Source organism: Heloderma suspectum, chromosome 15 (assembly GCF_057233095.1).
Source record: "Heloderma suspectum isolate Gila_16-S chromosome 15, 16-S_ref, whole genome shotgun sequence".
Taxonomy (NCBI): domain Eukaryota; kingdom Metazoa; phylum Chordata; class Lepidosauria; order Squamata; family Helodermatidae; genus Heloderma; species Heloderma suspectum.
Window position 1 is genome coordinate 7,417,821 of NC_139472.1, and position 17,732 is coordinate 7,435,552.

General features: G+C 49.6%; 1 protein-coding gene across 3 annotated transcripts in view; it reads left to right on the forward strand.

Moving 5' to 3' along the window:
• The window catches only part of TMEM201 (transmembrane protein 201), a 45,931-nt gene that overhangs the window by 14,023 nt on the left and 14,176 nt on the right, over nucleotides 1-17,732 (forward strand). For all 3 annotated transcript variants that reach the window (XR_014786034.1, XM_084822082.1, XM_084822083.1), the window contains exons 3-6: nucleotides 881-1,075; nucleotides 4,175-4,351; nucleotides 5,706-6,091; nucleotides 7,844-8,047. Coding sequence is in view for 2 of the 3 variants with exons in the window: in XM_084822082.1 (XP_084678208.1) it covers nucleotides 881-1,075; nucleotides 4,175-4,351; nucleotides 5,706-6,091; nucleotides 7,844-8,047 (962 nt within the window). In the remaining variant the exon portion in view is untranslated. The remainder of the gene's footprint in view (nucleotides 1-880; nucleotides 1,076-4,174; nucleotides 4,352-5,705; nucleotides 6,092-7,843; nucleotides 8,048-17,732) is intronic.

Consider the following 17,732-nt stretch of genomic DNA (forward strand, 5'->3'; position numbering starts at 1 on the left):
AAGACACTTTATGTTTTGCTCGGAAACAAACTGGCAGCCAGTGTAGAGATTTTAAAACCGGTGTAATATGGTCTCCATGGGGTGTCCCAGAGACCAGCCTGGCTGCCGTGTTTTGTACCGGTTGAAGTTTCCGAACGAAATATACCGGCAGCCCCAAGGACAGTGCATTGCAGAAATCAAGCCTAGAGGTGACCAGCGTGTGCCCCGCCGTTGCCAGGTCCACATGGTCCAGGAACGGGCGTAGCTGGTGCGCCAGCCAAAGCTGATAACAAGCACTTCTCACCGTTGCTTCCCCCTGGGGTGCCGGGAGCAGGGTTGGGTCCAGAAGCGCCCCCAAGCTACGAACGGGCTCCTTCAGGGGAAGCGCAGCCCCATCCAGAACTGGTTGACATACCAGCATTCCTGACCACTGGCCCTGCTGGGAGTCGAAGTCAAAACACATCTGGAGGGCCAGCACAGGTCGCCCACTACTGATTTAGAGCAAGAGTGGTCAGCTGGAGAGCCAGTGTGGAGTCCTTTGCCCCTGCTTTTCAGCCTAAAGGTCTCCTGGAGCAGCTTACGCACGATCCATTTTTTTAAAACCAGCTTTTGCCCTAAAAGACACAACACCAGAGGAAAATAAGGAGGAGGAGGGAAGAGGAAAATGAGCAAACTCACACACCAGTTCTTGAAGTCAAAGAATCGCTCTCACGCTGAGCAGCTGGAAGAGGGGAAAAGGTTCAGGGAGAGGAGCTGGTTTCAGCAGCAGACAGAGCTGCCCTGTGTCCCATCTCTCTTTCACTCCACTCCCCTTGCGTGGGGCAGGGTGCTGCAGACTGGAGGGCAGTGCGTGGGACCTTTTTGAGTAACGGACAGCTTCCCTCTTTGATCCGCTTGGCAGAACGGGGATTACAACAAGCCCATCCCAGCTCAGTACATGGAACACCTCAACCACGTTGTCTCCGGGGCCAGTGCCTTCTACGACCCGAACAAGCCACAGCAGTGGGTCAGCAGCCAAGTCCTTCTCTGCAGGAAGTGCAACAACCACCAGACCGTGAAGATCAAGCAGCTGGCATCCTTCACGCCCAGGGAGGAGGTAGGATCCCCCTTTGAGTAAGGCGACCAAGAGCCCAAGCAGTGAGAACTGGGGCGGGGGACCTCTTTCGGGCTGCAGGTCAAATTCCGTTTCGGAGAAGTTCTCGGGGGCCGCATTCCAGTGGTGGGTGGGGCCAAAGGCAAAGTGGGGAGAAGTAAAAATAGCTGCCTTTTTAAGCTGAAAGCTCTTAATGCCAGAAGCGAAGCCCTTAGGAGAGGCATTTCAGCTTTTAGAATGGGGGAGCAAACTGCACAAAAGTTGGGAAATTTCCAAACAGTCGGGAAAGGTGGGCCCCGCCCCTTTTGCCTTGGGCGCCACCCACCACTGGAATGCGACCCCCGAGAGCTTCTCTGAAATGGAATCCGGTGAAAGAGGTTCAACACCCCTGTTTTAACAGGGGGTGCCCAGGTTTGAACCTGGAACCCTTCACCTGAAGCAGGTGCTTTACCGCTCAGCTACAAGCCATCTTCATTTTTTGGGTTCCCTCTACCACTCCGTCTCTGGAGGGCCCCCGTTTTCTTTATGCAGATTCCACTACAGCAAAGGGGTAAGCCAGTTGTGGCCCTCTGGATTTTTTTTTTGGCCTACAACTCCCATGAACAGAGGAAGCTGCCTTATACTGAGGCAGACCATTGGCCCATCTAGCCCAGTATTGTCAATGCTGACTGGCAGCAGCAGCTCTCCGGGGTTTCAGGCAGGATTCTTTCATAGCCCTACCTGGAGAAGCCGGAGATCAAACCTGGGACCTTCTGTCTGCCAACCATGTGCTCTATCACACTGAGCTATGGCTCCTCCCATAATCCCTCACCGTAGTTTATGCTGGCTCAGGCCTATGGGACTTGTAAGCCAAAACATCTGGAGGGCCGCAATTTGTCCACACCGGCTCAGAGGCATTTTAAACGGATGCCGCATAAGCAAGTGCAGTTGCGTGGCCTTGGACGTAACTTATGTGCGGTGCAGGTGAGCATGAGAGCAGCTTTTTCACTGGTGCTCTCAATCCAACGCACCCGTTTCTTTGCTTGCTAAGCGCCCTTTTTGATTACGAGATTCCTGTGCCAACCTCAACCTGTTTTCTAGCCTTATTTTGAGACGCTCCGCGGGCAACGTCCCCTTCTTTCCCCTGCAGTCCCTTTTGTCTGTGGTTTATTTATTGTTTTATCTAAGCACAATCGTATGTATGGATTGACAGACAGACAAGTCCTACACTTCCCCACAACATCCCTGAACCATTTCCCGCAGCGGCCATTCCATCTGGTTATTATGTGCCATCATTATAGAATGGTACAAATGCTTCAGTATCCAGATTTGCATGTTTTCCTCTCCCCTCTGTGTCCCTTTTTAGAAAACATGAGTTGGTTCCAGACTTAGCCATACTCGAGAGGAGACCCATTGAAATCAGTGCAACCTGAGTAACGGCTAGCTCAAGTTCCATTTTATTTTTATTTAAGATGCAATCCTATGCATGTTTAGACAGGAAAAAAAATCCTATAATTCCCAGCATGCCCTAGCCAGCCATGGTCTAAACATGCATAGAATTGCACCCTTAGAAATTTAAATAACGATGATAATTAATAATAAAGTCGTGTAATAGTTTGCAATTGAAGAGACATGGGTTTGGTTCCAGACTGGCTAGGGAATGCTGGGGGTTGTAGGACTTTTTCCTGTCAAACCATGCATAGGATGGCGCCCTTATTCATCTTCGAAGATTTATAAACCACTTCCCCTTCGAACAATCCTGAAGCGGTTTACAACAAATTACAAAGCACGACATTCAGACAGGTTTATTGGTTGCAGGAAAGCCAGGGTGAACGAGCGAGTTTTTAACAATTGTCAAAAGCCCGCAGTCGCCGCCGCCGCCTGTCATGTCGCAGAGGGGGGTTCATTCCGGGGAGAGGTTGCAGTGCTGAGGAGGCCCGTTGCTGTGTTGCCGCCGGACAAAACTCGGCAGGGCGCGGCACGGACGGCAGGGCCTCCCCTGAAGAGCTGAGTGGCCTAACAGGTCGAGATATCGGAGCTCCAAAGTTGTTCAGGGCTTTAGATGCCAATAATAAGGCCTTGAACCTCGCTGCAGAGCGCACTGGCAGCCGGCAGCTTCCAGCACAGGGCTAACCTGCGCCCGGCCTCTCTGCGGCATTCGCCATGAACCGCATCTCCCGAAGCCGCCTCGAGGCTCAGGCCTTTTTGTGTCTCTCTCTTCCTCTCCGGCTGGCAAACACCGCAGGCATCTCCCTGCTCGAAAAGGCTGCCCCAGTTATTTCAGGTGCCGTGGCAACCAGGCGGGGGGTGCGGGCCACCCTTATTCTGCCCCGTCTGTAACACAAGAAGCGTTTTGTCCAGGGGGCCTCCAGGGAAAGGGAGCCCGCACAGCCGGGCACACATGGCTCTCTTGACTGGGGGGGGGGGTGTTGGGGGGGGTGTTTCTCGGTCGAGTTTCCAGGGGAAGAATTACTGGGAAGGAAAGGGAACCGAAGGCAGGTAGTTCTTTGTCTGCACACACAGCTGAGTTTCTTTTGTTCCAGTTTTGTTTCAAGTATTTGTTGATTCGTTTGATTTATATCCCACTTTTCCTCACAGAGAGCCCAGCATGGCTGATAACCTTTATCAGGGGTGTTGAACTTCTTTCAGCTCAAGGGCCAAATTAAATTTCGGAGAAGCTCTCCGGGGCAGCATTCCAGTGGTGGGCAGGGCCAAAGATGCAAAAAAACCCAGCGTATTTTAGCTTAAAGCTCTTAGCTAAACCTTAGGAGTGGCATTTCAACCTTTTAGAAGGGGCGGGGGGGACTGCACAAAAGTCTGGAAACCACCAAACGAACTTTGGTGGTGGAAGGGGGTGGGGCCAGAGATTGGGGGCGTGGCCCCGTCGGAAACTCAGGAGGGCTGGATTGGGATCTCAGGAAGCTTAGTGACTGGCAGTAAGAGCTTTAAACTAAAATATATTGGTGGTTTTGGCCCCGCCCAGCATCCGAAAGCGTCTCCCGAGAGTTTATCCAAAATAAACCCTTGGGCTGAAAGAGGATCGACACCCCACCGCACCCCAGTACGGTAGGGGACTGAGCCTGGTGGCTAAGCAGCGGCTCTCCCGCTCCCTCTTCTGGCCAGGGCAAATACGACGAAGAGATTGAGGTGTACAAGCACCACCTGGAACAGACCTACAAGCTGTGCCGCCCGTGCCAAGCCGCGGTGGAATACTACATCAAGCACCAGAACCGCCAGCTCCGGGCTCTCCTGCTCCGTCACCACTTCAGCCACCGGAAGACGGACAGGACCTACATGCAGGTAGGGTCGGGGTGGTCCCTGTTCCAGCAGCCACCACTGCCTCCCGGGACAGGAAGTGACTGCCGTTGATTCCTCCCGGGACAGGAAATGACTGCCGTTAATTTGGGGCAGGGCATAATACTTGGCGGGAGGTGGGGAACGCTGCAGATAGTTATCCTGGAAAAGAGGGCGAAAGAATCTGGTGTATTTATTGATTTTTTTCCCCCTGCCCTTCCTCTAAAGCCCTTAATGATGCTTCTCCTTTTCATTCTCGGAACAACCCAGTGAGGTAGATTAGGTTTACAGACAATAACCGACCCAGTCGCCCATTGAGTTTTGTGGCCGAGTGGGGCGGATTTGAACCCAGCTGCCCCTGGTTCTAGTCCAGCTTTCCTCAGCCTCAGATAGGTTAGACTACAACTCCCATCACTCCCAGCCATTTGCCATGAAGTTAGTTATGCTCTAGCACTCTGGAGGAGTGGGGAAGGCTGCACTAGGTTAGTTATGCTCTAGCACCAAGTGGGGAAGGCTGCAGTAGGACTAGGGAGGCCTGGGTTCAAATCCCCACCCACCCACCAGTTGGCCACAAAGCTGCTGTAGTACAAAGCTTCTCCAGCCTGGTGCCCTCCAGATGTTTTGGATTTCCCGTCAGCCCTTGCCAGCATGGCCAATGGTCAGGAATGCTGGGAGTTGTATTGCAAAACATCTGGAGGGTACCAGGTTGGGAAAAGCTGTACCGTCTCTTGTCTTTTTGGATCTGTGTCCCGTGTTTTCAATTCCGAGCGTTCTTACTTTCACAGAGAGGCTTGCAAAGACACTAAAAGCCTAGGGGGGGGAAAGATTAAAATTAAAATTAGAAAAATCATTTGCGAAGGCAACATTTTAAAACTTCGAGTGCAAAGTAGTATGAATGCAGTAGCTCCTTGGGCCGTCCAGAAGCCTTCCTGGAGTGGAGTTTTTTTGCCTGTTCTCTCAGACATTCCCCAGAGAATGGCTGGGTTCACGCAACACAACAAGCCAGAGCAGGGGTTGTCGTTGAACTGTGGATCATGGGTTGTTGTGTTGTGTGAACCCAGCCACACTAACAAAGCATGGTTTGTTGACCACGAACAACCCACAGTCCACAACCCAACAACAAACCATGGGTTCTCTTCGTGGGCTGTTCATGGTTAACAACCCGTAGTTCGTTGGTATGGCTGGGTTCACACAACACAACAACCCACGATGCAACGACAACCCACGCTCAACCCCTCCTCCAGCTTGTCGTTTTGTGAACCAGCCGGATTCTGCCTGCAAAGGAGCTACGGACACTGCCCCCTCTGTCCTTGCAAGGGAGACACCCTGCTTGATGCGCTCCTGCCCTTCTCTTCCGCAGAGTTTCTATGCCGCAGCGTCGGCCTCCGCCACCACACCGATGCAAGTCATCGTGCTGCGCTTCTTCGCCTTCCTCAGCTGCGCCGTCCTTGTGGCAATGGCCTTGTACGGGTCGGGCAACCCGTTCTCCCCGGGTGCCACCACCCCTCCTGCTCCATCGAGCTCTGTGAAAAATGGGACCGGGGCACTGCCTCCGCCGGCGGCACCCCCCAGCAACGGCACCCTGCTGGACATCCTTGGCTGGCAGGAGGTGTTCCAGTTGTTGCCGGAGCAAGCCATGGAGATGCTGAGCACTGCCTGGTCCTACGGGAAGACCCACCAGACGGCGGTGGTGGTTCTCGGGCTTCTGACATGCTTCCTAGCCATGCTGCTGGCGGGACGGATCAGGTGCTTATGTCTTTGCACTTGTATACCGCCTTATTTTGTTTTATTTATTTATTCCGATGTTTATATACCACTTCATATCCAAAACAGATTTTGGAGCGGTGAACACAAAAGATACAGCAGTAAAAGAATAAAAAGGTTAAAACACCACCATTAAAATCATGCTTTTAAAAAAAGCAGAATGCCAATAAAAACATAAGTGGTGAATTAAGGAATGCCTCTTGGAACAGTGCTGTTTTCAAGAGGCGCCGGAAATAGCACAGTGTTGGTGCCTGCCTGGCCTCCAGGGGCAGGGAGTTCCAAAGAAAGGGGGCCACCACCCTGAAGGCTCTTCTCCTGGTGGACTCCAATCAGGCCATAGGTCCATGTGGAACCACCAAGAGCAAGCCCTCTGATGACCTCAGTGACCGGGCAGGTCGGTAAGGGAGAAGGCGCTCTCTCAGGTATCCCAGTCCCAAGTTGTTTAGGGCTTTGTACACTAGTACCAAAACCTTCAACCTGGCCCGGTAGCGAATAGGCAGCTACCAGGCCAGTAGTTGCCTCTTATCTGCTTAAGAAGCCATCAAGACAGTGTACAACAATTTCCAACCGTGACACCATAAATAAAACAGTACAAACAGGAATGTTTAAAATGGTAAGAATGTCAAAACATGTAGGGCGCGATCCCATGCGTGTTCAGACAGGAAAAACAAGTCCTACAACTAAGAACTGGGGCCTGAGCTTTTGCTTTTTTCCTCCTCCCTCCCAATCCCTTTTCCTTTTGTGTTGTGTCTTTTACATTGTAACGCTTGAGGGCAGGGATTGTCTTATTAATCTTTGTAAGCTGTTCTAGGAGCCTTTTTTGGCTGAAGAATGGAGTAGAGATGCTGTAAAGAAATATATATGGGGAACACTGGGAGTTGTAGGACTCATTTCCTATCAAAACATGCATAGCATTGTGCCCTAAGCGACACATTTTAAAAGGCTAAATTGAAAAGAGGCAGCTTCACAGCCTTTCTAAAGGCCAAGAGAGTGGAGCCTAGTCATTCTTGAGGGAGAGGGTTCCAAAGTTTGGGGGCCACACAGGAAAAGGCCCTTCTGCACATGCCCGAAAGCTGGGCCTCTGGGGGTAGTGGCACCTTCAAAAGGCCCCCTCCTGCAGATCTGAGTGCCTGTACAGGTTCGTACCAAGACCGGGGGGGGGCAGGGATGCTTGCTTGCTTGCTAACCTTTTAAACCAGGGATGTTGAACCTCTGCCAGCCAGGGGGGTGGGTTTCATTTCATAGAAGCTCTGGTGGGGGGGCACATGCCAGTGGTGGGCAGGGCCCAGATGGGGAAAGTGCAAGCATATTTTAGCAATCTCTTACTGCCTGTAGCTAAACTTAGGGGAGACACTTCAGGCTTTTAGAATGGAGGGGAAAGCTGTGCAAAAGCTGGGAAACGGCCAAACAATGGGGGGGAGCCAGGGGAGGGGTGTGTGTCCATCAACAGGCACCACACTGGAGACCCCAACGCTATAGATACCTCACAAAGGAATTGGAAATTACATCGTGTCCATATTTTCTCTTAATTTGTGGCATGTAGAAATCTGGGCCCAGTTGGGCTTCTATGAAAGGATGGTGGGGGGTCTTCTTTCTGTAGCGCAGGGGTCGGCAGCTGGCGGCCCTCAGGCCTGGCCTGCCTTCCCCATCAAACATTGTTTCTTACACGCGACACATCCAGCCGAGGCCAGCTCTCACACAAGTGTCACGCCCCACTCTTTCCCCCTCCCCCAGGCTCCGGCGGATCGACACCTTTGCCTCCGTCCTCTGGCTCGTGGTGATGGGCTTCCACCTGGCGGAGAACTACCTGCAGGCCGACCCTCCCAGCTGGCTGGACACTGCCAAGTTCGCCACCACCTCCCTCTGCTGCCTGGTGGGCTTTGCTGCGGCCGTGGCCACGCGGAAACCGACGGGCCAGCGGAGACCCCGGCCCCGAAGGTCAGAGCCTGAACACTGACTGTGGGGGGAGGACAAATGCCCTGGAACACAACCCACGCCTTCAGATTCACGGCCGTCGCTGGTGCTTCTCTTTCTTTCCCCACCACCACCTTTTTCCGTTTGTTTTGTTTCTCCCTCCCCCCCCCCCTTTTTCTATATCTTTAAGAAACTGTGAAGAATTTCCTTTCTCCTTCTGGGCTGCTGGCTGTAGCATACGCTGTGGATCCCTCTGTGGCTGCCTCAATTCTCCCTCATTCCCCATCCAACCCCAAACCGCATCTCTCCCCACTACCCCAAAATAGCTTTCTACGAACTGTTCTTTAACCCATTTCATCCGCCCCATTTTTGTTCCCCGCAGGCCAAGAGATTACTTTTGGGGGTCTCCTTCTCCTCGCTCTCTACTTCTGTGTGGCATATGTGTGTACATGTCTCACTAGCTAACCATCTGACAGGAATTACCTTAGGGTGCAGTCCTATGCATGTTTAGACGGAAAAAAGTCCTACAAGTCTGGCTGGGGAATGCTGGGAGTTGTGGTACTTTTTCTGTCTAAGCATACACAGGATTGCACCTGAACCACAACACCTCTTGTCAGCGCTAACCCCTGTGGTGGTGCAGATCCGAAGCCTCTTTGCAGGGCTTCCCTCAAAGAATCCCAAGTTGTGTGTATTTTATTTTATTTTTGCAAGCGCTCAGAATTTGGGGCCGGAGACCCTTAGTCGCTCAGTGGAACCACACTTCCCGGGGTTCCTTGGTCGGTTGAGAGCCGTAACCATTAAAACTGGATCGAGACTGGTATAAATGAATAGTGCAGTGCCCTGTGGGTTGCCGGGGGGGGGGGTTGAATTGGTGTGCAGTGGGTTTTTTGTTTATTTGGAGTGTCCACGTTTTTATACTGATGTGCATTTTTAGAGTCACACTTTATAACAACACTACAGAGCCATAGTGCAGTGGTGTTAGGAGAGGATGTAGCCGGGAGATGTTTTTTCCTACCAGTCTTTCTTGCTCTTAATTGCCTGTCCTCAATTAACAGCATGCTGCTGCCTGTCTTCCCTTTTAACATAACATCCGATAGCAGGGGTTGATGGGATACAAATGGTTTACTTAACCAATAACGCTTCATTTTGACCCAAGCTGCGCTGATGAAGCTGGGGCTATCTCGACACGTTGCAGCCATCTTTGTTACGTGTGCCCACTTTTGCCTTTCCCCCATTCCAAATCTTGGTAGTGGAATGAGAAACCCCAAGAAACACTTTGAATGTTCAGAAGACTCTTTGAGAAAAAATGTTCGGTGGGGCACAGGAGGGAGAGAAATCAGTGCCCAACCTGTGAGGTGTCTGGGTAGATCTCTCCAACTAACAGGAAGCCCCTCCTTCGCCTTTCCTGTCTGTCTTGGACGTATGTTTGCCTTATGAGCTAATTTGGTGTTTGATATTTGGTGTGTTTTTAAATAAATTATTATTAATATTATTTCTGTAGCACCCGTTTTAGTGCACAACCAATTTAAAATTAAACGATAAACCATAAAAACAAAAAATCATTAAGACAACAATCCTGTGCATGTTTAGACAGGAAAGAAGTCCTGCAGTGCCCCATACATGTTTGGCTTCACCAGTGTCCCCAGGCCTTTCTCTGGGGCTCCGTTAGAAATAATAGTCTTGGAAATGTGAACCTCGCAGAATCAGTGTGGGCTGATTCTAAAGGCGTTATTCAAGGTGCTGAATCCAATCCCCAAACTGGGTTCAGCACCTTGGATAGCTCTTTTAGAGTTCTGATTGAAACCCAGGGCAGATTCACAGCCCCACTGACATCGGAGCCACCAGCCTCCACCGCTCGTTATATAAAGCGGCATTACAGAACATGCCCAAAGTCGCGTCCACATGATGTGTCTTAGTCCATCAAACTGGGAGGCTTGGGTGCATGCAGAGGACGCACACGTCTTGTGAAGAGTTTCTGTGACCCATATGTCAGACTTTGTCCGGCATTTAAATACCCTTGCTTCTTTGGGCTGTTGGTCTGGCTCACGCAGGATGCCAACCTGTGGTTTGGGTTGTTGAATTTCGGGTTGTTGTGAGGTGTGAATGCAGCCATGCCGACAAACCCTGGTTTGTTAGCCAAAAACAACCCCGAAAGGGAACCCCTGATTTGTTGTTGGGTTGTAAACTCTGGGTGGTTTAAACCATGGCTTGTTGTTACATGTGAACCCAGAACTGCGGGTTGTTCAGGGGTTGTTTCGCCAGGCTACAGAGGCAGTGAACAAGTGTGAGCAAAAAATCCAGCTGCTCTACACACCAGTACTACAGCTGGAAGGGGATTTGTGAGAGGGAGGGAGCAGTTGAAGGGGGAGGGAAATAAACATCCCAGGGACTGGCTTGCTCATTTGTTCACTGGACAAACCCTGGGTAGGGCAACAAACCATGAGTTAAATAAACCATGAGTTAGCATTATGTGTGAACCAGGCCGTTGTCTTTCCTCTGCTGCGAGAAATGGAGGGCCCTGTCTTGTGTAGCATGGGAGCCAAGCAGTGCAATGTTTCTCCAGTAGTGTGAAGCCAAGGGAGGAAGTTTCGGCCTAGGATGCCCCTACACACCGCTGCCTCTGCCTCCCAGAACCCCAGGCAGCACTGAGGTAAGGGGAAAGAGTGGCAGCTTGCATTTCTCCAGTGTGGCCCAGGGCTTTTTGCATTGCGCCTGAGCCGCGTGGGAAAGAACCACACCGCCATGGCCTCCCATACCACGGGGGCGGGGGAGCATGGGAGGGGAAGGTGGCCGTTACATTGGCCGGTTTGCAGCATATTTAAAAGATGCAGAAAGAAGCTGATTTGGAGGGAGTCGTTCTCTTCTAGACCTTGATGCATTTTCGTCTTCTTTGCTGTTATGGAAGACATTGCTTGCTCCTTTTCTTCTTTTTTTATGTGTGTGTTTGCATTGCTATTACATTTTATCCTTGATTTAACACATTGACTTCTTCCATTTCCCTGCCTTTCTTATACACACCTTGCCAGCAATGTGTTTTTGATCCATTTCTTTTCGCATGTGTGTGTCCCAATGGACAAGAATTTATTGCTCGCCCCGTACCTCTAGGGTTTTTTAATGACACTTTAACTTTGATTTTTAATCACTTGTAAAAAAAAACAAAAAGGAACTTGCAATGAAATGAAGGCTGCAGATTTGATTTTAGTCTCATTAGTCAATGCACATGTATATAACGTAAGTGGGATTATTTATTCTCAGATACTACTACTTTCAACATGTATTTCACTGAAGCAGACAGCTCCATTTTTTTCAAAAGCTTTTTTGGAGGGGGAGTTATGAAAATGTGAAGGTGGGCAGGGGGAAAGGGGTGGTCGCACAACTAGTTATACTTGCTTGTGCATTCAATGTGCAGCAGGCAAACTGTAGCTTTATTCCCCCGACCCCAGGTGAGAAAACAATACACGTTTCTTGTGATCCCTCTGAAAACCTGACTTTGAAGGAACAGTGTCCAGTTCTGAGGCGTATGTGTGTGTGAATCAACCCTCTCCATCAAACTTAGAACTTGCCAGGCTCTGTAATGGACTTTGGACCTCTATGTGTGATTTCTCTTTCAGTAATTGCCTAGAAGGGGAAATTGTGGACGATGCAGCTGGTTCTGGCTGTTCCAATTTTATGGCTCCATGCAGGCATCATAATAAATCATCGTTTGTGAACTTGACCATGGTTTGCGAACTTGACCATGGTTCGTGCTTCCAAATATACAGGCAAAACAGTTTAGAGCTGCTTGTCTGCGTTGATTTTCTGTCCCCTTGGCGCTCTGCTTCATAAGTTCATGCGCTTTTTCTCTCTCGTCTCTGTGGCGTGGCAGCTTCTGAAGGCAGAGCAGTGGCTATAAAACTGAGACAAAAGTCCTTCATGGAGAACTTCTGGCTTGGAATAGCAGAAGTAAAAAGGGTCCCTGAAAGAGAGCAATTTGGGGGCAGGGGAGTGAACATTTTTTAAGGTGTCGAGGTGGGACAGATGCCAGCTGTTGGTGGTTTTCTCTCTTTCTGCCATGTGTAGCAGCAACAGCAATGATGGAGCTCATCTTGGCAGCCGCCATTTTCCCCCCAGAATGCTGTGGGGTAGGTGGCAGCAGTCAAGAAGAACTCTGTCCTTGCTGCCAGAGGCAGCAGCAGAAATTTAAAGCTTTTAAAATGAGAGAGAGAACCCATCGGTGACTCACCGCCAATGGTAAGTCCAGCCACCCACAATTCCTTACAAAAATGTGGCTTGCCCACCCCATATGGCCTCCTCAGATTGGCCAACTATGACGGAAGCTGCATTTTTGGAGGACTGTTTCACTCAGCCCTAAATGGCTGTAACCTATAGTTTGTCAACTCAAGACATCACACAAAACCAGGGTCATTTCAAACCATGATTTCAGATTCCGGTTTGCCAGCCATTCACAAACTGGTTTTTTGGTACAGACATTGCACTAAACCAAGAATGGGGAACCTCCAGCCCACAGGCCTAATCTGGCCCACAGAAGTCCCCCTCCTGGCCCACGGAGCCTTCATGGATTCCTTCTTCCCTGGAGAAATCCCCTCTGTTCTCTCCAGTCTGTGACTAAACCATAGTTAAGCTTCCTTGCCCAAGGTTTGGTGCAGCCTCCAACCTGAGCCTGTGGGGCTTTATCCCACAATCCTTTGCTCTGGTCAGCTGGCTGGGATGGGGAAGGGCATGCTAGCCACATACTCTATGATCAGGCAAATGCATTACCTTCTTGCTCTTGCAAACACTGCAAGGTAAGTCCAGCCTCCAGAGTAACCTCCACTGTGGGGATCCAGTTGTAGCTAAACTTCAGCTAAGATGCCTCCCACTGTTCCTTGGAGGCCCAACCTTTTAAATCACGAGTGTAGAGACCCCTTAAACAAAACCAACAGGATCACATGGATGGGTGTGGGGCAAACTGCATTGCACAGGAGATGCATGAATGCATCTCCGTCTGTCTTTAAATGTCTTTCCAATCATAGGGGTGGGTGGGGAGGGAGCTGATCTGGACAGGGACCATGGTGTAGGGGGCAGAAGATGCTCAACTGTCCCCCCCCCCCATTGCCAGTTCCCTAATCAAAATCACCCCCACCCAGTAGCAAAAACCAAGATGGTCCCATCAGCAAAACAACACAGCGGGGAAAGACTTAATTCCTGCTTCTCTTGTGCCACACAGCCCCTATCCAGATCAGGTCCCCTCACAGCTCTATTGGAAATAAATTTAAAGAGCCGGAGAAGTAGTCATGTGTCCATGTCATAACGTGTTGTTTGACCTTAAAACCTTTGTGTGTCTTTTGTTGCTGGATTTTTAAGACAGGACTGCTGCTGTGGGGGAACCGCGTGGATCAGGACCATCGTGCCGGGAGGTCCCATATTCCTGCCAGTTGCTGGGCAGGTCACAGACACCTGCAGCGCGATGGCCCCGATCAACACGGTCACCGTTCCTCTGTGTTACAGGTGTGTTGGGGATGACTTTCCGGGCGAGGGTAGCGGTGACTTTTCTGCAAGTCAGCCCGTAACGTGTGTTCTGGTGCTTAGCGGCAGCGGGGATAACTCGATAAGACCCACAAAGTTTCCAGACCTTGATCAGATGCTATGTGGAGGGAGTCTCCTTTTCTTCCCCCATCCCCTTTTTCCCAGTTTGGCCTGAATTCTCTTTACCCCTCCCGCAAAAGGGTTCTAAAATCTACTTTCCTGCTCGGTTTTGTGAACTGAGGTATCTTCCCCTTCAGTGCAAGCTTGATTCTCCCTCCAAGTTAAAATTTGTGAGTACTTAACAAATGCTTTCAGTGCTGTACACTGTCCCATATTCAAATTGATGTGTCTTTATTTATATTATTATTAATTATTATTATTAATTATTAATATTGTCCTCCATTATAAGCTTTTTAAAAAACAAAACAAAATCTCTCATACTTTATATAGCATAACTGTGCCTAATTGTCTAGTTAACACTCTCTCGTTATTGTAAACACTATTTTAGCTGCCAAGTTTTGAAAATAAAGGGCTCCTTAGCCGAACCTTTTTTTTGAAACGGTGTTTTTGACTCTCTGGCTTCCTTTTTGTGGTTTGTTCCATTGCTTACTTTCACTCTTCCAACCCCACCTCCCCCACCGGCATCTGTGCATAGCAAAGCCAAAGAGAAGCATGACTTAAAGAGAAGCATATTGAGCATCCATTTTGTAGCAAATAGATCTTGAGCCCCTCTTCCCCATGAGGGCTAGTAGCTTGTTCTAAAGTGTGAAACATCCTAAAGAAAAAATCCATGACCTAGGATCCTCCTCTGAGAGGCTGTGTGAAACCTCTTTTGTAGTTCTGGCAGGTGTTTCGCACAGCCTTGCAAATAAGCCCCCCACAAAACTTTTAGCTCGCCCTCCCCCAAATGTTGCTAGTCAGCTGCAGGTTAGCAGAGGAGGGACAGAGAGCTGCCTTTCTATGCTGGGTCCAGAAGACGGATTGAGCGTCCCGTCCTGTCCCTCCTCTGCCACCCACTCACTTGGCTGCATGGAATTCCATGTGCTCGCCTGCATCAAATTCCTGTTCGACTGCGGAGACCAGGAGAGCGCTTAAACGCAAAGCTAATTTAGAGGCTGGGAAAAGAATTATTTGATTTATCCATTGGGGTTTTCGCAGTATGTTTTAAATGCTGAGTTTTTAAAATGCTACTTAAAAGTGTATTTGCAATTTTCCTTGACAACTAATATAGATAAAGTCAGGGATGGGCACACTGTGGCCCTCCAGATGTTGGGCTGCAAGTCCCATCATCTCTGACCATCGCCATGCTTGCTGGGGCTGATGGGAGTTGTAGTCTGACAACATTTGGCGGACCGCAGGTTCCTTGCCCCTGCTCTACAGTTTAAAAAAAGAGCAAACGTGGTGTCCACGAACAACCTTTTTTTGCCACTGCAAAGCTGAGGGCCAGTCCAATGGGACAGGCGACCATAGTGATTGCAATATATTTAGAGGTGAGCCTGAGGTCTGTCCCAGCCCTGCTGTCCTGGGTCCTTTTAGCTGGGGATTGAACCTACGACTTTCTGGTTGCTTTGCCGTTGAGCGTTGGGTCTGTAAAAGCAGGCCCAGCTGAACATTACAAATCTGCCTTGTGTTGTCAGACAGTTAGTCTGCTTAACCGATTTTTGTCTATCCTGGCTGGCACCCCTGTTTCAGGGTCTCAGGCAGAGGTCTTTTTCCTTATCACTTGCAACCTGAGGTCTGTTTTTAGCTGGCAGTAGAATTTCGGATCTGTTCTGCCTGCAAAGCATGGGGGCTGTCCCTGAGCTGCGGTCTCTCACATCATGGCAAAATGCGCTTTGAGTATGTTTTGTCCTCCATCCTGCTCACCGACAGCCCCTCACGCGTCTCACACCGTGCTGCCTTTTCGGGGCCCATCTGCCCATATCTTAGCTGCTTTGACTGACATCTGGCTGGGGTATAGCTGATCCGCCGGCGATACTGAGATATCGAGGGCAGTCATTTTTGGCAGGATGGAAGACCGAAAGCATTCCTTGCAAAGGCTGTAAAGTCTGGATGGGACAAAGGGATGTGCCTGATTGATTGATTAATACTATTTGACGGTGTTTATGAATCTCACGTTAAAAGAAGTATCTAAGCAACGTGCAGAAATGCTGTATAAGATCATAACTAAATACATGTATGATTACTCATAGACAGAAGATGATACTACCTTCCTGGGAATGCTTGTTGATAAGTTTTCAGTGTAGGCGCCGCAAACCCCAGAAGGGTTGGTGCCTGTCTTAATTTGTAGTGGTAGGGAGTTCTAAAGAGTGAGCTCTATGACACTAAAACCCCTGTTCCCGAACCATTATGGACTGGACCTCAGAAATCTTGGGCACCACTGGGAGTTTATCTCCTGATGAGCACAGCATCCGGACAGGTCAGTAGGTGGGGCCAGGTGGTCCCTTAAGATTGGATCACGATCCATACAACTACTTCCTCCCTAGCCCGGTATTCACAGCTGGCTCCAGAGGTGGGGACCCATTCAAGTAGAGATGCCTTTTAATTCATAGCCCACCAAAAATTGGCTCTGCCCTGTTACTATTATTATTTTTTGCAATCCCACTTCAGAAAAGGCCGCGGCTTTGTTTTCCACATCTAGCAGCGACCCGAGCCTCAAGTCCGTCGGCACTGTGAGCGTCTGCGCTCCTCCGCTGTTAAGGGGAAGAAAAAATTACCTTGATTTTCGCCGTAAAGTTTTATCTTCCATGTGCAACTGCAAAAGACAGCTGGGGCCTCTTTCTGCATTCCGAGGCGGTACACCCCCCTCTGATGCTGTCAGCCAATAGCAAGGAGGCATGCAGATGAACCTGGGCCAACGGGCCTATCCGAGGTGCCAGAATCGGAAAGCAAAGCCCTCCGTCGGCGGCTGTGAGAGTCTCACAAGAAACGGCAGAGAGACGCTGCTCTTTCCCTTACATCTAGGCTTCTGGGCATTTTAGCATTGTGTCACCGTTACAGGAGACGGTGTTTCTCTCCCTTTAAAGGTCATAAATTCGGGCTGCCACCCGCATTGCATCCCAGGAGCCGATGTCAGAGGAGCACAGATAAGACGGACCAGTCCTAGGCAGGTTTACGTGGAAGCAAATCCTGCCACGTTCAATGGGTCTTACTCCCCAGAAAATCGCATATGATTGTAGCTTTAGTGCTTCATTAACTTACCCAGTATCTTTGCTTTATAGGCAGTGGTACATCCATTAAATGCTTTTCTTCCGCAAGGACATCCCTTGGCATTTTTTTTTTTAATTGCCTTTTACTTAATTGGAGAGAAATTACTAAGCTCCTTTTTGACACACAACAGCCCTATACATGGCTTTGTTTCTCAAGCCCTTCGGAGGAGATCCCTCGCCTGCTTTCCCGTTCCGCTGCAGCGTGTGCTTTTGTAATGGAGGAAACGAGGTAATCCCCAAATCTTTTGCAATCGGGGAACAAGCATAGAGCCTTCAACATCTACCCTGGACAGTCTAGCCAAGTATCTCTGTCTCCTGGAGGACCCAGAGGACTTCCAAGTCCTAGAACTTCTGCTCATTTCAATGCTGGTGCTTTCGGTGGATTTTAAGAAGTTTTAGCTGATGGCTCATTTTGCCTCACATTTAACTGCTGCGCTATATTTACCTTTGGCCAGGACGTCCATAATAGGTGCCCTTTTGAAATAATCCGAGAAGTGTGACAGAATTTACGGGCACAAGCTACAGATAATTTCTTTTTTTAGGCTGGACATTGTTTTAGGCCGGACATTGTTTTTAGGCCATGTTCCAAAACATTTTTGTTGTACTTTTCAATGTTATTGGATTGATTTTATTAGCTTAATGGACACCAGTGGAAAGGGAAGTTCTAGGGTTGAATCCAATTGTGGTGTTCCGTTGATGGAAGCAGTTCCGTCCACGGGACCAGGAAATGGGGGGGGGGGATTCCCTCAGCCTTCTGCACGCTCTCAAAGTCTCAGAGGGTTGGGAAACCCTCCAGAGCAGATTTTCTGGTGGCAAGGACTGCAGAAAGGACAGAGGGAGGGCCTCCTATCACGCTGGTGGATTTCTTCTAGTGTGACATTCGACGTCAGCCATAGCCATGAATGTAACCAAAATAGTTTCCAGTGTTCTACCTTTATTTTAAGCGTGCTCCTAATTTTTACCCTGTCTGTTTAGTTGTTCTTGCCCTTAAAGCT